Source organism: Eriocheir sinensis, chromosome 54 (assembly GCF_024679095.1).
Source record: "Eriocheir sinensis breed Jianghai 21 chromosome 54, ASM2467909v1, whole genome shotgun sequence".
Taxonomy (NCBI): domain Eukaryota; kingdom Metazoa; phylum Arthropoda; class Malacostraca; order Decapoda; family Varunidae; genus Eriocheir; species Eriocheir sinensis.
In genome coordinates this window covers 3,647,785-3,671,970 of record NC_066562.1, presented here as the reverse complement: position 1 = coordinate 3,671,970, position 24,186 = coordinate 3,647,785, and the positions used below count along the sequence as shown (strand labels likewise).

The window sequence follows — 24,186 nt, the reverse complement described above, 5'->3', positions numbered from 1 at the left end:
CACACACACACACACACACACACACACACACACACACACACATACACACACACACTTTGGCTGAACGTTTTTTCCCTTTGATAGTGATAGTATGGCTTTGTGTGTGAGTGTGTGTGTGTGTGTGAAAATCTTAGTTATGTTAAACACACACACACACACACACACACACACACACACACACACACGTTAAATATTTGGCAGCACCACGAGAATCTTTCGCTAATCTTAAATTCGCTAACTTTTAGGGGACTTAGTGGTCCTCCGAGTGTGTGTGTGTGTGTGTGTGTGTGTGTGTGTGTGTGTGTGTGTGTTAATGTCGCCTCAAACTGCTTTTCTATCCTCCAAATTATTATTATCATTATTTTTTTATTTAATGTTATTTATAATTTTACTACTTGTCTTTTTTCTTCTTTTGTTGTTTCTCAGTGTCGTTTCTTCTCCATATTTTTCTCCTTTTTCTTCTTTACTGCAGTTTTTTTCCTTCTTTATATTTCCCTAACTCTCTTTTTCCCTATCTCTTTTATTTATATTTCTAGCTCGTCGTATTTCTCTTTCCTCCTTCAATTCTTTTTCCTTTTCTTTTTCTTTGTCTTTCTCTTCCTCTACTCGCTCCTTTTCTTCATTTTACCCTTTCTTATATTTTCTTCCCATCCTTTTTCTTTCTCCTCCTTCCTTCCTTCTCCTTCCTTCACCCTCTACCACTTCCCTTTCCCTTCTTTCACAATTGGCCATTTCCCTCTTCTTCTTTCCCTACTCTCCCTTTCTCTCCTTCTTACACCCTTCTTTCCCTTCTCCCTCCTCCCTTTTTCCTTCCATCTTCCTTTTCATATCTTCACTTTTTTCCAGTTCTTTTTCTAGTCTCCCTTTATTTACAAACTGACTCCCTCACATTTCTCATTTTTCGTCTCCCTTTGTTCCCTCCTTTCCTCCCTCCCTCTCTCCCTCCCTCCATTTGGTCACTTCCCTTCTCTCACCCACATATCTCCTCCTCCTTTCCTCCTCCTCCTCTTCCTCCTCCTCCCTCCCTTCTTTCTGCAAAATCCAAAATCCACACTCCCTTCCGCTTCTCCTCCCTTTCTCCTTCCTTCCCTTCCTCTCCTTTCTTCTTTTTTCCCTCTCTCCTTCTTCCCTTTCCTTGTTCCCCTCTCTCCCCTTTCCCTCTTTCTCGCCCCACTCTTCTTCCCATCTTCTTTCTTGCCCCTCTTCTCTCTTCTTCTTCTTTGCCTTCTTCTTCATTTTCCTTTCTTTCTTATCCCCATATTTTCTCTTTGTTCATTTATTTTTTCCTCCATTTCCTTTTTATATATGTCTTTCCTTCCTCCCTCCCTCTCTCTCTCTCTCTCCCTTCCTCACTCTTTATCTCCAATGCCTCTTTTTCTTATTCCATCCTTCCCTCCTCTCATACATATTTCCAGTCCTTTCCTCCTACTCCTCCTCTGTCCTATTCCTCCTCCTCCTTCTCCCTCCTTTCCGTCAACACTTCCACCCTCCCAAAATGCACTTCATCCTTCCTCTTTCTCCCTCACCTCTCCTTCATCTCCCTTCCACGCACTCCCTCAGTTTCCTTTCTCCTTCCCTTTTCCCCTACTTTCTTTAATCCTTCCCCTCTTCTTTCCTTTCTCCTTTCTCCTTCCCCCTTCTCTTCTTCCCTATTTCCTTTACTCCTTCCCTTCTTCCTCACCTCCCTCTCTCCTTCCTCCTTCCCCCTCCTCCCTCTTCTTGCTCTTCTCTCTCACCCTCTCTCCCTTCACCATCAACCACCATGCTCCTTCCTATCTTTCAACCTCCCACCCACTCTCCCTTCCTCCTTCCCTTCCTCCCTTCCCCTTCCCCCTCTCCATCTCCCTTCCCCTTCCTCCCTCTCTATCCCTATCAATACCTCCCTACCGTATACTTCCTTCTCTCCATCCCTCCCCCTACCCTTCCACCCACCTTCCTTCCCTTCCTGTCCTCTCTCCCACCCTCATCTCCCTCTTCCCCCCCCCTTCCCTCTCCCTCTCCCTATCAATGCCTCCTTCACTGTCCACTTTTCCCGCGCGGCAGACGGAACTCTGGACATGATTAGGACTAAACATTTTTCTTTCAATGTTTCGTACGATTTTTTTTCTCAATTTTTGGACTGATTTTTTTCATTTTCATTTTCATTCAAGGCATTTGGTGTGCTATTTTTTTCTTTGATTTTGTGTGTGTGTGGTGTGTGTGTGTGTGTGTGTGTGTGTGTGTGTGTGTGTGTGTGTGTGTGTGTGTGTGTTCATTTAGTTTCATATTAGCATTTGTTTCGAGTTTCACATTTTCTTATTCTCCTTCAGTCTTTTTTTTTTTTTAGTGTTAATGTGTTGTGTTGCTATTCATGTCTTTCCTCTGTCATGTTTCCTCCTTCAAATTAAGACATTTTGTGCTTTTAAATTAATGTCAAGGTTTTTTTTATATTGCTTTAATCTAGTTTTTTCCCTTTACTTTTTTTGTCATATATTAATGTTAGTTTTTTTTCTTAATTTACGTTTGTTTTCATTTTGTTTTCCTTTCTTTTACCTTTTGTCTTATTTTCCGTTAGTTTTCCTCTATTTTATGTTTGTTTCTCGTAATTTTTCTTATTCCTTTTATTTTGCGTTTTTATCCTCTATCTTTTCCTATATTTATTGTACTTTCCTTCAATTTTTATTTTCTACATTTATTTTTTTGTGTTTTTTCCCTTTATCTTTTCCAACATTTATAGTTTTCCTTTAATTTATGTCTATTTTCTCCTACATTTTTCAGTTAAAATTTTCCTTTACTTCACTTCTGAGTTCGATATTTTGAGATTTCACTGATTTTCTCTATTCATATTTGTGCTTATTTCTCATTATTTTTTCTTCGCTAACTTTCCTTCCTTTCCCTTTTTTCTATTCTGAATTTTCACACAAACTTTCCTCGGCGTTCACTGATCAAACATTCCCGCAGGTTTTCATTCACTTTCCCTCAATTAGTAACGTTTTTTCCTTGCTTTCTTTCAAACTATTTTTTAATGTGACGTAACTTTTCATTTGATATTCTACTTCTTTTATTTTGTCTTCCATATCTGCTAATACTTTCTTTTTGGTAATGTGCCTTTAACTATTTTAGCATCTTTTTCCATTCCCTTGTTGTTCTATCTTGATTTATTTAGCTTTTTTCATCATCTAGTTTTTTGTCTCATTTATTTTCTCTTAATTTCTTTGATCTTCTTATGTTTTATCTTCTTATCTTATGTTATCCTTTTTATTTTGTCTTATTTGCGATCTCTTCTTTATATCTTTTTTTGTCTTCATTAATCTTATCTCGTCTTTTATCTATTTTATTATCTCATATGTTTCATCTTTATAAATATCATCTCTTTATTTTGCATTCATTCCTTATTACGTTACCTTTTCCTCTTTGACTTATATTATTCACTGTTTAACTAGTCATTTATCTATTCATTAACTCTTCAACAATGTAAAAAATAAAACTGTAAACATGTAAATTTTAAGGATTATGAAAACGTTTTAAGTAGAATGAAATGTGATGATAATGATAATGATGATAGAAGAGGAGGAGGAGGAGGAGGAGGAGGAGGAGAAAGAAGAAGAAGAAGAAGAAAAAGAAACAAATTAAGGAAGTAAAAAAGAAAGAAAAAGAAAAGCGTAAGGAGAAAAACAACAACAACAATAATGATAATAACAATAATAATAATAATAATAATAATAATAATAATAATAATAATAATAATAATAATAATAATAATAATAATAATAATAATAATAATAATAATAATAAAAACCAAAAAAAAAAAGATCAAAACAAAGCGATAAAAGTAAAAAAAAAAAAAAAGCGTTAAAGTCCAGAGAGAGAGAGAGAGAGACGCCCCTTTCTGGGACTGGCGGCGTCTTGGTCACATTTTATTGACAAGTTCACTAACACTGCCCAGCGAGAGGACCTGATGGGGGCGAAGGGAGGAGGAGGAGAAGGAGGAGGAAGGAAGGGCGGAAGGAGGGATGGACGCAAGGAAGATGATAGGGGAGGCGATATGGAGGGAAGGAAGAAGGGAGGTAGGAGGAAGAAAGAAGGGAGGAACGGAAGAGATTGAGGAAGAGGGAGGAGGGAGGGAAAGAAGGAGAGGAGTAAGTAAAGAGGGAGAAAGGGAAGGGAAGAGAGAAAGGAGGAAGAGAAGGGAGGGAAAAGGAGGAAGAGAGGGAGGAAGGAGGAAGAAAGAAGGGAGGAAGGGAAGAGATTAAGGAAGAGGGAGGTGGGAGGGAAAGAAGGAGAAAGAAGTAAGGAAGAGGGAAGAGAAAGGGAGGGAAAGAGAGAGAAGAAGAAGGAGGAAGGGAGGGAAGAAAGAAGGAAGAAGAGGAGGAAGGAGGAGAGGAGAGAGAGGAAAGAAAAGGAGAGAGAGAGAGAGAGAGAGAGAGAGAGAGAATGAATTTGACCAAGAGAAATTTCGTCCTTTTTCCTGGAGATAAAGAGAAAGGAGATTTTTTTTTCTATCTTTTCTCTTTTTTTTTCGGTAAGTGAGAATGGTTTTAACGACCCTCCGAGGGCTACTGGACCTGTCGAAGTAGTAGTAGTAGTAGTAGTAGTAGTAGTAGTAGTAATAGTAGTAGTGGTAGTAGTAGTAGTAGTAGTAGTAATAGAAGTAGTTTAGAGTTATTTTCAGGCAATTTCTTACATCTTCTCCACCTCTTTTCTTCCTCCTCCTCCTCCTCTTCCTCTTCATCCTCCTCCTCCTCCTCCTCCTCCTCCTCTTCCTCCTCTCCCCATCACTTATTCCCGTCGTGTCTATTCGTCTAATTAGAATTGTAATGAACTTTTTTTCTTAATTTCTTCAATTTGTTTCGTTCACGTTCGTAATCCGTTTTTTATATAGACACATGGGAGAGAGAGAGAGAGAGAGAGTAGAAAAAATAAGGAAAACTGGAAACAAGTAAAAAAAAGAAAAAACTAGTGAAGCCTTTAGCAGAGAGAGAGAGAGAGAGAGAGAGAGAGAGAGAGAGAGAGAGAGAGAGAGAGAGAGGGCGTGACACCCGCAACATTCCCCGTCTTAGGCCTAAACTATCATTGACTGAGACAAAAAGAAAAAAAAATAAGCCGAAAAAAATTTGCATAAAACAAATTAGAATACTCTCTCTCTCTCTCTCTCTCTCTCTCTCTCTCTCTCTCTCCCTCGGCGACGATAATTACCTCATTTTACGCTTTTTTTCTAAACGAATTGGCGTCTTTTGGAGTTAACTCGAAAGGGGGGAAGGGCGCACGTACACACACACACACACACACACACACACACACACACACACACACACACACACACACACACACACACACACACACACACACACACACACACACACACACACACGGTTTATCTCTTTCTCTCTTTCTCTTTCTCTATCATAGTTGCATGTCTCTTAGGAGTGAATGAGATTAAAGAACGTAGGAACGAAGTAAAAGGATTAGGAGGAGGAGCAGGAGGAGGAGGAGGAGGAGGAGGAGGAGGAGGAGGAGGAGGAGGAGGAGGAGGAGGATAATGTAGAATAGCACAAGTTAAAGAAGAAGGAATAAGAAGAGGAAAGTAAAGAGAGAGGGAAATGAGGAGGATATCAAATAGGAGGAGGATTAAATAGAATGAGGAGGAGGAAGAGGAAGAAAGGAGGAGGAGGAGGAAAATAGAACAAGGAAGAGAGAAAGGAAAAAGAAGAGGGAAGTAAAGAGAACGGATAATGTGGTAAAAGAACAAATTGGAAAAGGGTTAAAAATAGAATGAGGAGAAGGAAGAAGAATTTGAAGAAGGAAAAAGAAGAAAAATTATGTTCAGTGAGACGATTTAAAAGGAGGAGAAAGAAGAGGAAGTGGAAGGGTAACGAGGAGGATTAGGAGGAGGAGGAGGAGGAGGAGGAGGAGGAGATGATCTGAAATAACGTAAAGAAGCGAAAATAGAAAAGATGAGAAGAGAGTAATAAAAACGGAAGAAGATGAAGACATTGATTTAAAAGAACTGCAGAATTTAGCTGAATGAACATTGATAAAAAAAAGGAAGAAGAAGTAGATGATGACACGGACAAAAGAGAAGAGGAGGATGGAAATAAAGAAGCTAAGAATGGAAAAAAAAAAGATGAATATAAATAAGGGAGAAATATTGGTTGTAAGTGAGGAGGATAATAAATCAGACGAGTATGATAGAAAAAGAGAGAGGATAGAAATAGGAAAAAAATATAAGAGAGAAGAAGATGGAAATAATGAAGCGGAGAAAGGAAGATAATGAAGATAAGTTTAGATAGAAGTATAGGATGTAGGTGAAGACGATGATAAATGTGAAAGGATAAAAAAAAAGAGTAGATGCAAATATAGAGAAACTGATAAACGCACCAAATATATCTAAAAAAAAAGTAATTAAAGAATGTATTTAACTAACATTGAAAGAGCTGTGATTTGAGATGATTTGGGATTTAATAACTTACATCACACTGGAATGATTTTTTTTTTACATATATTAATTAAGTCAGAAAATGAATTAAGAAGTGCATTTTCCCTTAATTGTCTCCCCCCCCTTTCCCCTTTAATCCCTCCCTCCCTCCCTCACTAAATGCTTCTTTCCTCACTGTTCCCTCCTTCCTTCTTCATTGTCTTTCTTTCCAGCTCCCACTAATCTTTCTTTTTTTTATCATTCTCTACTCCATTTCTTTCTACTCCTATTTATCTTTCTTTCTCATTCTTCATTTCTTTCAGTTCCATTTCTGTCTACTTTCAATCTTCATTCCTGTATTTATTTTTCCTCCTTTTCACTGTCATCATTCTCTCCGTTTTTCTCATTTCTCATTCTTTTCTATTTCTTTCATATCCGTATCTCCCTTTTTCTCATTCTTTATCTCAACCATATTTCACTAATTTCCCAGTCATCCTTTCTTTCTTCTGTATTTCTTTTTCTTCCTTTTCACTGTCATTCATCTCTACGTTTTCCTCATTCCTCATTCTTTTCTATTTCTTTTTTTTTTTTACAGCAAAGGAGACAGTTCAAGGGCGTAAAGAAAAATATTAAAAAAGCCCGCTACTTACTGCTCCTGAATAGAAGTCCATATCTCCTTATTTTTCATTCCTTCTTAATCATGTTTCACTTATTTCCCAGTCACTTTTCTTTATTCTTTTGCCAATTATCTTTCCTCTCATTCTTTTATTCTTTTCCTCACTTCTATTTCTTTCATACCTATATCTCCCTTTTCCTCATTCCTTTTCATTCTTATTTCACTTTTTTTCTGTTTCCTTTTCATTTCTTTTATTCCTCCACACTCATTTTCATTGTTTGCATCCTTCCTTTGGTCTCTTTTCTTTCATTATTATCGTTTTTATTACTCACCATCTTTATTTATCTTCATTCCTAATTACAATAACCACTACCACCATTATCATTATCATTTCGTCCCTATCATCATCCTCATTTCATTGCTTACCACCATTACAATCATCATCATCATCATCATCATCATCATCATCAGTAGAAACTATTACTCATCTCCATTATCATCACTACTTTGCTCTTCTTCCTTTCTTTCCTAACTCCCTTTTATCGTTTTTTTCCCTTCTCCTTTGCCCTCTGCTTCCCTCATCTCCCTGTTTCTTCTCCCTTTCCTCCCCTTTCCTCTCCTTCGCTCCCCTTTCCTCCCTCTCCTATCCTTCCCTCCCCTTACCTCCCCTTTCCTCTCCTTCCCTCCCCTTTCCTCCCCTCTCCTCTCCTTCCCTCCTCTTTCCTCCCCTCTTCTCTCCTCTTTCCCTCCTGTCATCTTTCATCCATCCCTTTTTTATATTTATCTTATCCGTTTCCTCACCCCTTTCTATTATCGTTTTTTCCCTGCGTCGTATACAAAAAATATTAATACCTATCTTTTTCCGCTTCCCTTCTTTGGTTCCATTTTTTCCCCTCCTCCCCTTCTTCCGTTCTCTTTTTCATTTTCTTTTTTTTCAGCTCATATCTCTTATTTTCCTTGCTTCTTCTCCCCTTCTTTCCATCTTTCTTCATCTCCTTCTCTTCTTCCTTCCTTCTAGTCTTTCCTCCTTGTTTCCTTCCCATCTTTACTTCTCTCCTTCCCTTCTCTCCTCCTTTGCATCTTTACTCTTTCTCTCCTCTCCTTCCCTCCTTCCCATTTTTATTCCTTTTTTCCCTCCCTCCTTCACCTTTCTCCTTTCCTCCTTCCTTCCTTCCCATCTTTCCTCCTCCTCTCCTCTTCTCTGCTCTTTTCAATCACTCTCCTTTTCTCCTCTATCTTTACTCAGTCTCTCTTTCTCTTTCCCTCCTTTCCTCTAGTCATCTTCTCTTCCCTCCTCATCCTTTCCCTCCTTCTCTCCACTCCTTCTTTCCTTTCCTCCCTTTCTTCTCTCCTCTCCTTACCATATTTCCTCCTCCTTTCCTTCCTTCCTTTTCATCTTTACGTCTCTCTTTCTCTCCTCTCCTTCCCATCTGTCCTCCTTCTCTCCTTCCTTCCTTTCCGTCTTTATATCTCTCTTCCCCTCCTTTCTTTCCCTTCCCTTCCTTCCTTCCTTCCCATCTTATTATTTCTTTGCTTCCCATTTTTACCCATTCTCTCCTTGCTTCCTTCCCTCCATTGTCATCTTTCCTCCTTGCCTTCTTCCCTCCATTGTCATCTTTCCTCCTTCCCTCCTTCTCTCCATTGTCATCTTTCCTCCTTCCCTCCTTACTTCCTTCCCTCCACTTTCATCTTTCCTCCTTGCCTCCTTCCCTCCACTGTCATATCTCCTTGCTTCCTTCCCTCCATTGTCATTTTTCCTCCTTCCCTCCTTCCCTCCAGTCATTTTTCCTCCTTGTCTCCTTCTCTTCATTTTCATTTTACCTACTTGCCTCCTACCCTCTACTGCGTCTTTCCTCCTTGCCTCCTTCCCTCCACTGTCATCTTTCCTCCTTCCCTCCTTCCCTCCATCGTCATCCCGCGCCATTGAGTCTCCCATTAGTTTTGTTTTCCACTTCTGAACTTTCCTTGTTCCATGCTCCCTCTTATTCTTTATTTCCTGTTTGTCCCTCTCCCTCTCTTCCTCCCCTCCCCCCCTCTCTCTCTCTCTCTCTCTCTCTCTCTCTCTCTCTCTCTCTCTCTCTCTCTCTCTCTCTCTCTCTCTCTCTCTCTCTCTCTCTCTCTCTCTCTCTCTCTCTCTCTCTCTCTCACACACACACGTTTATCTGCTTCATTTGTTCATACTTAACTCTTTTCCTCCTCCTCCTCCTCCTCCTCCTCCTCCTCCTCCTCCTCACATCTTTTCCTTATACATTAATTTGTTCAGTTCTTTACTTCTTACTCGTATTTATATATTAACGCATTTCAAAGTATATTTTCTTAATTATTTTATTAATATTATTCTTTATTTTTTACGTTTACGCCTATGCCGCCGGTAGGCTTTCTGGTAGGGCCTGATGGTCGGCCCCAGCCCATTGTGACGCAGGCAAGTGTTTATAGTGGCGCCATCTTGCATTGGCTCATGCTGCCCCTCGGAGCTCATCTTTGATCCTAAAATCTAGAGTCCGGGTTGATGGGTGGTCTTCAGGACAGCATGTGGGTAGTCTTAGGCCACTCGGAGGTGACTGAAAAATCCCAGCTTGGTGTCACCGGGCGAAGCGCTTATTGTTATTGTTACTCACCATCATTATTTATATACATTCCTGATCGCTACCACTACTATTACCATCATCATCACTATCATCATCATCATTATAATCAACACTCATTCATTATTATCACCATCACAACCATCATCATCGCCATCTCGTCACTATCATCATCATCCTTATTTTTCATTCCTTACCACCACCACCATCACCATCATCACGTTCTCACCATCACCTTCATCACCCTTATCATCATTATCGTCACTATCATCATCATCCACATTTTTCATTCCTTACCACCACCACCACCATCACCATCATCACGTTCTCACCATCACCTTCATCACCCTTATTACTCACCACCTACCACCACCACCACCACCACCTCCATCATCACCGCATCCTCACCACCATCATTATCACCATTATTTGACGACGAAGGAATTTCACCGCATTTTTTTCCCTCAATTTTATATCTCCCCTTCTTTAAACTCCCTCCCTCCCTCCCTCAGCCTTGTGTTCCTCCCCTCATCTTTTTCCTCCCTCCCTCCCCCCCCCCCGCGGCTGGACCCTCCATATCTGACTTTTTCAAATGGCTTTTAATTAAGATTCAATTAGGCTTTGGTCCGTGTGAAATTTGTGAAGCGTCTTGCGAAAGGAGGAGGAGCAGGAGGAGGAGGAGGAGGGGAGGAGGAGGAGGAGGAGGAGGAGGAGGAGGAGGAGGAGAAGAAGAAGAAAGAGGAAGAGAAGGAGGAGGTATGTTTTCCTTGCAATGTGGTGTTGATCTGTTCGTGTGTGTGTGTGTGTGTGTGTGTGTGTGTGTATTTAGCCAGGTGTGAAGTGCCCACCTGGCTTTAATTAGTGACCTGTGCAGAGAGAGAGAGAGAGAGAGAGAGAGAGAGCAGGTGCATCCCTCCAGGTGCTTCAGTAGGACAGGTGACCAAAGCAATTAGCAGGTGAATTAATGGGGAAGGAGGGGGGAAGGGGGGGAGGGAGGGGGCAACATCTCCAAAACCTTTAATCTTTCGAGGGAGGGATAGAAGAAGGAAATGAGAAAGAGGAGGAAATGAGAGGAGGAGGAGGACGAGGGAGAGGGAGACGAAGGAGAAAAGCGAGATGAGAAAGAAGGAAGAAGTAGGGAGAGAAGGAAAAGAAGGGAAAGAAGTTAGAGGAGGGAGAAGGGAGAAAGTAGGGAGAAAAAGGAGAGAAAGGGAAAGAAATAAGAGGAGGGAGAGTAGGGCGATGAAGAAGAAGAAGGGGACAAGAGGAATAGAAGTGAGAGGAAGGGAGAGGAGGAAAACAAGTGAGAGGGAGGAAAATAAGTGAGAGAAGGGAAAGAAGGAAAGAAATGAAAGGATTAAAAAAAGAGAGAGGGGAGCAACAGAGATATGAGTGAGAGGAAGAGAGAGGAGGAAAAAAAAGTGGGAGGGAGGAAAACAAGTGAAAGCAGGGAAAGGAGAATGAAGGAGGGAGAGGAGGAAGAGGGAGGGAAAGTAGGCAGTGGAGAGAAAGAGAAGGAAAGAAATTAAAGGAATACAAAGAGGGAGGAAAGGGAGGGAATAAAGGGAGATGAGAGGGACAGGAGGGGGAGAGGGAGGGAGGGAGGGCGAGTATTTTTATCGGGGTGTCTGTGTGGGACTGTCAGGTCTTTTTCCCAATTAATGAGTCTCGCGTGTTATCTCTGACCCCCGAGGCTGAGGCTGGACCTACTGTTGCCCCCCCCCCTTCCTTCTCTCTCTCTCTCTCTCTCTCTCTCTCTCTCTCTCTCTCTCTCTCTCTCTCTCTCTCTCTCTCTCTCTCTCTCTCTCTCTCTCTCTCTCTCCGGGATAATAAATGTTTTTCTGTGGAGAGAAATGATGTAGTCTCCCCTTTGAGTCACTGTTTTTGTCCTTATGGGAGAGAGAACAGACGCCCATCATGTGAGCTATTTCTCTTTTCTCTCTATCTCTTTTTCTCTCTCACTCGTTTTTTATATAGTGACTTCTTTTTTTCCGTCTTTCTCTGCTCCCTGTTTCATAGTTTTGATTTTTCTTCTTTGTCTTTTATGTATTTTTTGTCCTTTCTTTTATATATTTATCCTTTTTTCTCTCACTCTCTTTGTCTTGATTTTTGTTGTTTTCTTTCTTTCATTTTTCTCAGTATTGTTATTATTATTATTATTATTATTATTATTATTATTATTATTATTATTATTATTATTATTATTATTATTATTATTATTATTATTGTTATTATTATTATTATTATTATTATTATTATTATTATTATTATTATTATTATTATTATTAATATTATTATTATTATTATTATTACTATTATATATTTTAGTTGATGCCTTAATGGAAATTGATCAACAATCTTTTATTTCTTTCAGGTATGGTGACGCTAACTGCAGATGCTGGCAGGTAAGAGAGAGAGAGAGAGAGAGAGAGAGAGAGGAGAGGAGAGGAGAGGAGAGGAGAGGAGAGGAGGACGATGCGGAATGATGCCCAAAGAGGAAGGAAGAAAGAAAGTCAAACATTATGAAGGGAAAGAAAGAAGAATAGCAAATAAAAGGAATGGAGGGAGATAAGGAAGATAAGAATAAAAGTCGAAGAGAGGGTGAAGGAAGGAAGGAAGGAAAAAGATTTGGAGGAGGAGGAAGAAGAGAGCAAAACAGAGAAAGTACGAAATAAAGAGGAAGAAGAGAGAGAGAGAGAGAGAGAGAGAGAGAGAGAGAGAGAGAGAGAGAGAGAGAGAGAGAGAGAGAGAGATTGTCATATGTTTGTTTCTACTTCTGTGCTTGCGTGTGTGTGTGTGTGTGTGTGTGTGTGTGTTTGTCTTGAGTTGTCGCGTGTTTGTGTTCGGCGCTGTTCTTCTATGCACCTGTCTTTCGTGTGTTGATTAAGTGTACATTCGTCTTACTTGTCCTGCCTTTTGTGTGCTTGCAGTTGTCTAATGTATGAAAGAATGAATGTATGCTCGTGGTATGTATATATGTATACATGTATGTATGGTCACAAGTGTTTTAATGAACGTGAAGTAACAATCTTTCATGCATTCACGCGTGTAACGAATGGGCGAAAATATAATGTCTTGTGTGTATGTGTGTATGTGTGGCCAGTTATTATGGCTAGTTATGTCTCCTTGTAAACACTATCCACAACATTATCAGAACTTTATTAGTGATACTCGTGAAATACCAATTGCTTGCCCCCGTAGTAATGAAAAGTGGCAGGGTGGCGCCGTAGAATTGTGCGCTGAATATGAACACCTAACTATGTTTAATCATGAAAGAAAGAAGAATGACGATAAGATAAGAAGGAAGATAATGAATTGATAACAGAAGAAACATATTAATGGGAGTGACGGAGAGAAAAATAAAAGTGAAGTTGATAAAAAGAGGGAAAGAAGGAAAAATGGAAAACGGTTGTGTGTGTGTGTGTGTGTGTGTGTGTGTGTGTGTGTGTGTGTGTGTGTGTGTGTGTGTGTGTCAGGGTTAAGGGTTAAGGATGAATTGTATTTTTCTTCTTTTTTTTCTTTTTCTTTCCTTTTTTTCCTTTTGTACGCCATGATGTATCGATGGTTAACGACTTCCGGTCCAGATTTGCGGCACACACACACACACACACACACACACACACACACACACACACACACACACACACACACACACACACACACACACAGACGCACACACACGTTAACCTCCACACTTATTCATGTAAAAACGTTATTGAATTTAAGAAGAAAAAAAAAAGAGACGCAGTTAATAAGACAATCCTAAGGAAAAGGAGAGAGTAAGAAAGAAAGGTAAAGAAAATGAAGACGCCGTCATTCTTTCGTATTCATTTTACTTTTTCCCTCACATATGTATATTCGAACAGAGTAAGTAAGAGAAAATTAGAGAATGGGGTGGAAGTAAAGAGTGAAGATAGTGAGAAAAGATACAATAAGGAATGAAAGAAGAAGAAGAATGTAGATAATTTTGTTCTCGTCTATTTGTTTCTTTCTTTGTGTGGCTGATTCTTACTTAATTTATTACTTAAAAAATCAATTTAAATATTATTTTGGGAAGTAACACTGATGAATCAAATTGAATGGATATTGTGTAATATAGATAATTTCTATCGCCCTTCATATCGAAAGTTGTCCTCCTGTGTCCTAATGTAATCACTTAAGGCTGAGAATATGACTACCGCTTTTACGTTAACCACTAATGCTACTACTGCTAATAATACCATTCTTGCTACCACTGCTACTACAACTACTTCTACTTCCACTACTACTACGACTACTATAACTACTACTGATAATTATAATAATGGTGATAATTTTGATGATGATGCAGCTGCTGCTTTTATATTTATTATAATTTTTATTTATCTTTGAGTTAATATCAACAGTATCGTCATGACATCAACGAGTGGAAACAAATGCCAAGGTGTGTTAGTGTTCGTGTTCTGCACCGGTTCGTTCCCCGCACGAGGCGGGATTGTTCTGTGCCACACGGAATGTCTCGTTATTGCCTCAAACAAATTTGGTGTTGCTTGATTCTTCCAGATCTTTCGCTATTTTTATCGCATAACCTACAGTATTCTGTTTTCCCTTAAGACTTGTTTCTTATCATTGTCAAGGTTACAGACTTTGTAACTTATACTGTTTGTACCCTTCCTGCTCCGCCTGTCCCCCGGGGTGTGATAACGATAAGAAATCATGAACCGGACATGATCAGAACGTTGACGCTACAAATATAAACCTTGTTGTCTGTAGCTGCCACGAATGTTTGACGGATTTAGCGGCTTCCAGTAACACAGCTAATGCCAATACTATTACTACTACTATCTCTACTACGACTATTACTACTACTAATATTACTACTACCAATAATATTAATATTATAAAGATGATGATAGCAATAATAATTGTGGAGAACAATAATAACAGTACTAAAATTTATAATAATAACTAATAATGATAATAATAATAATAATAATAATTATTATTATTATTATTATTATTATTATTATTATTATTATTATTATTATTATTATTATTATTATTATTATTATTATTATTATTATTATTATTATTATTATTATTATAGTTAAAATGATTCCCTTTCTACTGCTGTCGCATCTCTTTCTAGCATAACCATTGCTGTTACCAGTGCTACTAATGGTATCTCTACAAATGTCGATGTTAATATTACTGCTACTACTTTTATTACGACTATTACTACTACCATTACTGCTGCTGCTGCTGTTGCTAATATTACTCCTGCCACTGTTACCTTTTACTGTTACTACTAATTCTGTTTCTACCATTTCTACTGTTGCTCTTAGTCCCAAAATTATGATAACAAAAAAATGTAAGTAAAAATTATTATTATTATTATTATTATTATTATTATTATTATTATTATTAATAATAATAATAATAATAATAATAATAATAATAATAATAGTAATAATAAGATAAACTGAAGATAAAAATACCCCACTTGTCCATTGGCGCCATTTTTCAGCACCGTGTAAGCAGTTCAAGAAACCACTTCAAATGTTATCTGATAGTCTTATTTCTCATCCTGGTGACACCGAGCACGTGACTCACCTTGCAAAGCTGGTCGTGTATATAATGTGCTGAGCGCGGCCTGGGGCTCACTTCACCACCTTCACCTACTATAGTCGTACATTTCCAAGAGTGACGAAGGAATTACTACCTGCATACTCAATCCTGACCAAGAGATCTACAACGTGGTCACGATCTGTTTGATTTGCGTCTGGTCAAGTGTTTTACAAAGGTGAGTCTCATAGATTAGGGAAGGTGGGGTAGAGCATTTACACGACGAAGAGTTCCTACAAAGGTGGGGTCGTGTCAGGTGAGGTAAGGTGAGGAAGAACATTGTAGTGTGTTGTTCCGAAGTGTGGCATTTATATTTACTATTTACTGGTTAGTCGGAAAGTCACCTTTCATGAATCAGTGAATAATAGCGAATATTAGTATAAAGTGTCTCTTATCGAAGCACAGTTATGGTATTTATAATGGTCATGTTCAATTATATTTATTTTATAGATGAGGTTCTCTTTAATTGGAGCAGCATTTTAAAAGATTTGTTTCCTCTGTTTTACTATTTATAAGGGCAGAATGTGTCAAGCGTAGATGGACAGAGTATGTGAACTTTTTGTATTATTGGAAACTGAAAGACAGAATAAGCGAGCTTCTTTTTTATTATTGGAAGCTGTTAGACAGAATATGTGAGCTTTTTGTACTTGGAAACTGATGCACGGAATATGTGAACTTTTTATTGGAAACATTGATTGGCAGAATGTGAGCTTTTTGTTATTTCAAGCATGGAGATTCAGAATATGTGAGCATTTTATTATCAGAAACATTAATAAACAGACTATGTGAGTTTATTACTGAAAACACTGATCGTCAGAATATATGAGCATTTCAAGCATTGATAAGCATAACAGGGAATAGTGAAAAATATTTAGGTTCGTTGAAAGGGTAAGGCGGTGTGGCAAGTGGGGAGGGTTTTCGTTCACCAACATGTGGGCTTGTTAATTCCTTTCCCAAGAACTTGCTAACCTTACTACCGATGCTGTCTGTTAAAGGGGATAAGGGTCGTATTATAAGACATTTCGTTGTCCAAAACCACATATTTGACAAGGCTTTCGTAGGAGTTTTAAGCATTTCCAGTGGTAGTTTTATGGCCCTGGTGGTGGTTACAAGGAATGAGAAATTTTCCAGAATCTTAGTGTCCTCGCCCACGCACGAACAAACCGTACGTTTTCATCTAACAAGCCTCCAATCACTTGTACCTTGGTCATGGCCCAGGAGACCTGAAGTCCCAAGGGCTTCGCCTCTTCGTGCAGTGCCTCGAAAGCCATCACCAGAACCTCCAGTGACTCCGCCAGGATTACTGTTTCAATGGCAAAATCATGATCAGTGACCCTGGTACTGCTGATAGATGCGAAACAATGACTGGTCCACAACTGTGCCTAGTACCCAGTCCATACAAGTATTGAAAGGCGATGGAGCAAGGACACAGCCCTGCCTCACTCCCGCATTCACGGGAAAGAAGCTACACAAGTCCCCCCTCTTCACAGCACTCCCAGTCCCAGAATACAGGCCAGTCAGCAAACCAATAGTCCCTGCACGAATCCCACGAAGTAGTAATATATCCCAGAGTGCCTCGCGATGCACTAAGTCAAACGCCTTCTTGAGAACTACATAGGCTGCAAGCAACCCTTGTCGAAAGTCATGTTGGCGTTCGACTTGTACGCGAAGTGCTAGGAAACGTACAGTTGTCGACTTACTAATGATACAAAGGTACACGAAAGGGAAAACGAAAGGATGGGAATAACTGACAAACTTTTCTGGTGAAGGCTTATGACTAACTGACTTAACAACTTGCTGACTTACTCGCGTCCATGGCCTCTGTGACTTACCAAATTCACAACTTTCTGGCTTACTGGTTTTCCTGGTGACTGACTAACAACAACTTACCGACCGACTAAGTGTTTTCCTTGGTTATTGCTATAGTCTGTTCAGAGCAAGAAGGCGGTTCAGGGTGGAGCTGGTATCGTCGTTTACCTCTACCCATGCTGCCAAATCAGCTTTCGTACATGCGTCTCTCTCTTATTTCCCATCCATGTGCTATTTGAAAGCGATATTTTATATATTTCTGTATATAGTAAAGGAAGGTACATAGTACAATGAGTGTCGATGTTTAGGATTATAACAAGAATTTGTATAAATTCTATGACATGTGGCAGTGATTTTTTCCCATGTTGCCACGTTGTGGTGTTGGCAGTGGTGGTGGTGGTCGGTGTGTCCCCGTAGGTACCTCCCCCGGGTAGAGAGGGAGAGAGAGGGAGAGAGAGAGAGATAAACAGGTGGGTTGTGGGTGGATAGGCCGGGAGAGAGTGCTAAGCTGATAATTGGCGGTCGAACTGGCAGCGCTGCACTCATGGGAATTCTGGAATTTGCCACGCCTTGAACCGCCTTCATGCTCCGAACAGACTATAGTGTGATTTATTACTACTAATTACTAACCTAACAACTTTTGACTTTCTGGTTATCCAGGTGACTGATTAACAACTTACTGACTAATTTCCTTCCTTGGTTATTCCTTTGTGACAGTTAAGAGTTCAGCGTGATGGACGTACACCTCTACACCAAGAAAAATGTCCTTTGGCGGCCGGGAGAGGGCAGCAGCGTCGTTTTGAGGGAGTCAGACTACCGCCCCTTTTGCCACGTGGGCAGAACAGTCCACCTTGACGACGCACTCCACATTTGTGCTGATAATTGGATGCAACCCAAGCCCATCACGACCTTGAGCACTCTTAGTGATAAAATTTGGCATAAGCAAAACCACCATCCCTGTCGCAACCTTCGCGTCCTCTGGTTTGGCCCGAAGCTTGACGGAGAGGACGAAGACGCACACGACTGGTACGGTAATGTTCAGTTCGCCTTCCCGACAGATGTCATGATGCACCACTGGAGAAAATTTTACCTCGTGGAGATGCTGACGACGTCCACGCATACCACAACGCGCATTCTGGTGACCAATGCTGACTACTCGTCCGTCCTGCCGCCGTACGACCCCCGGACTCCAGGCGGGCCGTGGCGACTCAACTCCGAAGGCCGCCATGAGTGCCTGGCGGACTGCCGCCGGTACAGCAATGAGGGTAATAACGGAAACGGACACATCCTGGAGTTTATGATTGAGGTTGAACCGTTTCAGATAAGGACGATCTTGGCTGAGTCGACCTTATCCTTCAGGAACCACGAGCAGGGGGGGAATGTTGGCCCTCACGACTGCCATAGGTCTGGAAGGCTCTCCATGTGCCCGACACCTTTGACCAGGGACGAAGCCGCTAGAATATTCTTCTTGGAGCACCAACGCAGCAGTCTCCAGCAGAACATGGCTGCACCCAGGCTGTCTCCAAGCGCTGAGACTCTGCTGGCTTCCCTCCACTTGCACGGCCGGACCAGGCAGCCTCAGCGTCAATAGGACCCATGAGAACTAAACGAGGAAGTCAAGAAGTATAAACCAGTGTTCGGGTTTGGGCAAGAGAATACGGAAAACTAGCAAGGTAGAGAAAGATAAAGAGGTTAGATAAGCTATGAAAAAATAAAGTGTTTGAGGGTTAAGTCTGCACGATACTAGATGATTACCACTTATGTTCAGATGTTAAAAGAAAAAAAAAGTTAAATATAGGGCAGACTAGACAGTGGTATAAAAGGGTCTGGAAAAGCTCCGGCAAGAAGTCAAGTTGATAAGTAGGAAAAAAAAAAGTAATGCTGAGGGCAGCGGTAGACGAGAAAAAAATCAACAATAATAATCGGCAAGAATGGGGAAGAAGTAAGGACTAAAATAATCAGAGAGAAAGCTGGAATGAACTCCATCATGGGAATCAAACACAAAATAACAAAATGAGCATCACAAGGAAAGATCGAGGAATTCTTTTGGAACTGGATCTTATGAATATGTTAAGCACATTTCCTTATTCCAAAGTTTCACATCTCAAATGTCGTGGAAGACACACTGAGGAATAAAGAAAAAAAATAATCAAGAATATAGATTACAAGCTTAGCAAAGAAGGCAAGGAACTATCGAATTAAAAAAAAAAGAAATAAAAAAGAAAAGAAAAGTAAGATAACTGTAGAAAAGGAAAGACATTTTTCTTTAAGATATTTGGTCTACCAGTGAGGAAATTGTGTGTAATCTAAAGATGTGATTAAATGATAACTCATAAAGAAAAAAAATACAATAAAATCAAATTATATAATAATAAGTACGGTATATAGTAAGGTTCATCTTAATGTGCGGCTATTAGGTGCCATGTAGGGAATAATCCGGTAGTACAGCGTTGCCACGTTTTTAACTCCACGTTGGTTTTCTCTCTCTCTCTCTCGTGGCGATAATTTGAAGGTATTGTTTTCTTACTTATGTCAGCGTATTTTAACGTACATTCCTTCACGATATAATCTGAATATAATTGTGAAACTACTTACACATACCAAAACGAAAGGGAAACTCAATAATGAGCATTGCATTTTTTTATAAACTGTAAAATAAGTATGCGACGTTTTTTTATATGCTTATAAATATCTTATTTATAATAAGTTAACTGTTATTTCATACGTTATGATACTAAGATTAAATGTGTATGCATAAATGCTGATCATATCTGCCTTGGTCTTACTTATATTATAACATTTCTACTGAGTCTACATCGCGGGCTAGGAGACACGCGGAAATGCTGTACAAGGGGATCCCCCACGCTGAACTCCCCCACAAACGCACGTTTAGCCGAGCCAGACTATAGTTTCTAGAATATAGATAACTTATATAGGCAAAAAACAAGAAACAGTCAGTTGTCTTGGGGAAGCGATGTTGAATAGTAAAACACCAAACAGTACATTGAATCTAGCGAACTAAAATAAAGAAGAAAGCTTAAGAAGCCAAGGAAGGGGGAGGAGTAATGATACAAGCAAGGAACAGCAAGCAAAGCAGATTAGTGCAAGTTACCACACGCTGTAGAATTAATAACAATTCAAGTACAATGTAAAGATGATATAGTTTGAGAAAACTCCTCAAACAAGTGCTTGAAACATGGGCACGGATTGGGGATAAGTAGAAAATACAATAGAATATGCCAAAGTGTAGTAGAAAATACATTAGAAATATCAAAATACTATGGCAAAATGCATTGGAGAAATTCAAAGCTGAACTGGTAAATGACGATTTTAACAACATTGTTAACTCTGAAATTATGAAAATACAATAAAATGGGAACCTACAGGATAATGTTTTATTGTGTATCAGCACGTAACGTGCAGGGCCAGGAAGTGGACTAAATGACCTGAGCTTTTTGTTTACTTTCTACGAAACAAAAGGACGATGTTGAAAACGTAATTAACAATTATTCACTTTGAAAGATGGCTTATGTATCACTAGAATATACTTTCCTGTACATTATGGCTTTTATGATGAGAGAAATTACAAGAACCTATTGAACTGTAAAGGAATACTATATAGTAAGAACTAAGCAGTTATGAAAAAAAGTTATATGTAAAGAACTGATAGAACTAAATAAAGACATTCAATACTTAGAAGTGTGAGACTTCCAAAACAGAAGTATTGCATCACATTCCCCAGCAGAGGGAGAAAGTGAAGTGATTAATTAAAGAGTCAAATAAATGTGTAGAGTAATGCAAGTAATATTTCAAAGCTTAATTAAGGAAAGTTTGCAGTAAAATGAAAAAAATAAATTATTTAAAGTTAACATGGTTACTCTGTACTACAAAAAGAAAACAGACCAATTTTGCTTACGAGTGTTGCGAATAAAATATTAGAAATATTAATAAAAAATAGGCCTATAAGGGTATGAAAATAGAGAAGTGTGAAATGTTATTCGTTTTCATTTAACTTCTTCCCTTGTGTATATCAGTCAATCAGTGAGGGCTTACACCGAGGGGCGCGTCGCCTCGCCCGCTATACGACGTCAAATCCGCGGGTCCCTTCGCGCAAGTCTCCATGCAGGCCGCCTTCTCATGCCGAGTACCTCCCGGCGGGATTTGTCGACTTGCTCACGCCACGAACTCTGTGGGCGTCCCCTTGGCCTCCACTCAGGATTGTCTTTTACAGAGACAACCCGATGAGCAGGGTCGGCCTCTGGGTAGCGTGCCACGTGCCTGTATAGCCGGAGTTGGCGTTGACGAACTACACGGGTAATATGTCGCATCAGTCTCACATAGTCGCCGGTTTGACACAAAGTCATTCCAGCGATACCCCATGATTCTGCGTAGACACTTATTGTCAAAGGCATCAATCCGCCTCTCCAAGTCCCTGTTCAGGGTCCATGTCTCACAGCCATAAAGTAAGACAGGGAGCACAAGCAACGGGTTTTTTTTTCTGCACTCTTGTTGCCCTTGAGCCGACCCTTTGATGAAAATTTTGAAGATCCGGATGTTTGTCCTTTTACACGGGTATCGACAACGCCATATACTCGTGCTGATGGAGTCCATAACACCGTGGGCCAGGCCAATCCGCCGTAAGACTCCCTGGCGAGACCCGCCGTTGTTCTGAAGTATGCTACCAAGGTATGTGAAATTTTCAAAAATTTCATTGTCGTCGCCACACGCATGAACAGACGGTACTGTTCCATCTATAAATCCTCCAAACACCTGTACCTTGGTCGTGGCCCAGAAGACCTGAAGTCTTAAGGGTTTCTCCTCCTCGTACAGTGCCTCGAGAGCCATTACTAGAAAGTCCAGCGACTCCTCAAGGATTACTGCGTCATCGGCAAAAACAAGATCAGTGACCCTGGTATTGCCGATAATTGCCCCACAATGACTCTGGTCCACAACTGTGCCCAGTACCCAGTCCATACAAGTGTTGAAAAACGATGGGGCAAGGACCTAGCCCTGCCTCACTCCCGCACTCACGGGAAAGAAGCTGGCCAAGCTCTCCCCCCTCTTCACAGCACTCTCAATCCCAGACTACAGGACAGTCAGCAAACCAGTAGTCCTTGCAGGAATCCCACGGAGTCGCAGGAGATCCTAGTGTGTCTCACGATGCACTGAGTCAAACTACTTCTTATGTCTATACAAACAGAGAAAATAAAAGATAATGAGAGAATGGGATGGAAGTAAAGAGTGAAGATAGTGCATGAGAAGCGACTAAATAGGGAATGAAAGAAGAGCGGAGATAATATTTTGTCTTTGTCTGTTTGTCTACTTTTCTTTGTTTGGTTGAATCTTGCCGCATTACTTCAGAAAATGAATTGAAATAATGTCACCAAATTCATGTGAGTCTTTTAGGTGAATATTTTCGTAAGTATAATATTTTGGGAAAGGAATCTCATAAATGTGACTAATTAGATATTATGTATTTTCAAGAATCTGTATCGTCCGCCATATCGGATATTGTATCGTTGTCCTAATGCTATCTTAAAGCTGAGAGTATAACTATCTTTACTATTATTACTACTACTACTACTACTACTACTACTACTACTTATTCAACTACTACGAGTACTAATATTACTAATACTACCATTATCAATAATAATGATAATAAAAATGATAATGCTGATGATGATGCAGCAGCTGCTTTCTTTTTTTTTTTTTTTTTTTTTTACAGCAAAGGAGACAGTTCAAGGGCACAAAAAAGTAAACATTAATAAAAAAAAGCCCGCTACTTGCTGCTCCTAAAAGAATCCAAAGAGGTGGCCGAAAGATAGGTCAGTTTCGGGAGGAGAGGTGTCCTGATACCCTCCTCTTGAAAGAGTTCAAGTCGTAGGCAGGAGGAAATACAGATGAAGGAAGATTGTTCCAGAGTTTACCAGCGTGAGGGATGAAAGAGTGAAGATGCTGGTTAACTCTTGCATAAGGGGTTTGGACAGTATAGGGATGAGCATGAGTAGAAAGTCGAGTGCAGCGGGGCCGCGGGAGGGGGGAGGCATGCAGTTAGCAAGTTCAGAAGAGCAGTCAGCGTGGAAATATCGATAGAAGATAGAAAGAGAGGCAACATTGCGGCGGAATTTAAGAGGTAGAAGACTATCAGTATGAGGAGGAGAGCTGATGAGACGAAGAGCCTTTGCCTCCACTCTGTCCAGAAGAGCTGTGTGAGGGAGCCTCCCCACACATGAGATGCATACTCCATACGAGGGCGGACAAGGCCCCTGTATATGGACAGCAACTGTGCAGGGGAGAAGAACTGGCGGAGACGGTACAGAACGCCCAGCCTCGAGGAAGCTGATTTAGTAAGAGATGAGATATGAAGTTTCCAGTTGAGATTTTGAGTTAAGGATAGACCGAGGATGTTTAGTGTTGAGGAAGGTGATAGCTGGGTGTTGTCAAAGAATAGGGGATAGTTGTTTGGAAGATTGTGTCGAGTGGATAGGTGGAGAAACTGTGTTTTGAGGCGTTGAAGGACACCAGGTTCTTCTTGCCCCAATCGGAAATAATAGTAAGGTCTGAGGCTGTTCTGCAGCCCAGCCTTGAGTCGTTAAGTTCCTGAAGGGTGGGTCTTCTATTAAAAGAAGTTGAATAATGCAGAGTGGAATCATCGGCGTAGGAATGGATAGGACAGTTCGTTTTGGAAAGATCATCAATGAACAACAGAAAAGAGTGGGAGATAGGACAGAACCTGTGGGACACCACTGTTAATAGATTGAGGGGATGAACAGTGCCCGTCTACCACGGCAGAACTAGAACGGTCAGAACGGAAACTGGAGATAAAGGTACAGAGAGAAGGATAGAAACCGTAGGAGGGTAGTTTAGAAAGCAAAGATTTGTGCCAGACCCTATCAAAAGCTTTTGATATGTCCAGCGCAATAGCAAAAGTTTCACCGAAACGGCTAAGAGAGGATGACCAAGAGTCAGTTAAGAAGTTAGGAGATCACCAGTAGAACGCCCTTGCGGAACCCATACTGGCGATCAGATAGAAGGTCAGAAGAAAGGTGCTTTTGAATCTTCCGGTTAAGGATTGATTCAAAAGCTTTAGATAGACAAGAAAGTAAAGCAATAGGACGGTAGTTTGAGGGATTGGAGCGGTCACCTTCTTAGGTACAGGCTGTATGAAGGCATAC

General features: G+C 40.3%; 1 protein-coding gene across 1 annotated transcript; it reads left to right on the top strand.

Moving 5' to 3' along the window:
* The first annotated feature begins 15,211 nt into the window (after positions 1 to 15,211).
* LOC126983556 (uncharacterized) lies at positions 15,212 to 19,164 on the top strand. Its single transcript, XM_050836348.1, has 2 exons — positions 15,212 to 15,377; positions 17,726 to 19,164. Exon 2 carries the CDS (start codon positions 17,742 to 17,744, stop codon positions 18,597 to 18,599), a length of 858 nt encoding a protein of 285 aa, XP_050692305.1. The 5' UTR covers positions 15,212 to 15,377; positions 17,726 to 17,741; the 3' UTR covers positions 18,600 to 19,164.
* Positions 19,165 to 24,186: the final 5,022 nt, after the last annotated feature.

Coding starts and splice junctions, on each gene's coding strand:
- LOC126983556 (XM_050836348.1), top strand. CDS start 17,742: ATGGACGTACACCTCTACACCAAGAAAAATGTCCTTTGGCGGCCGGGA.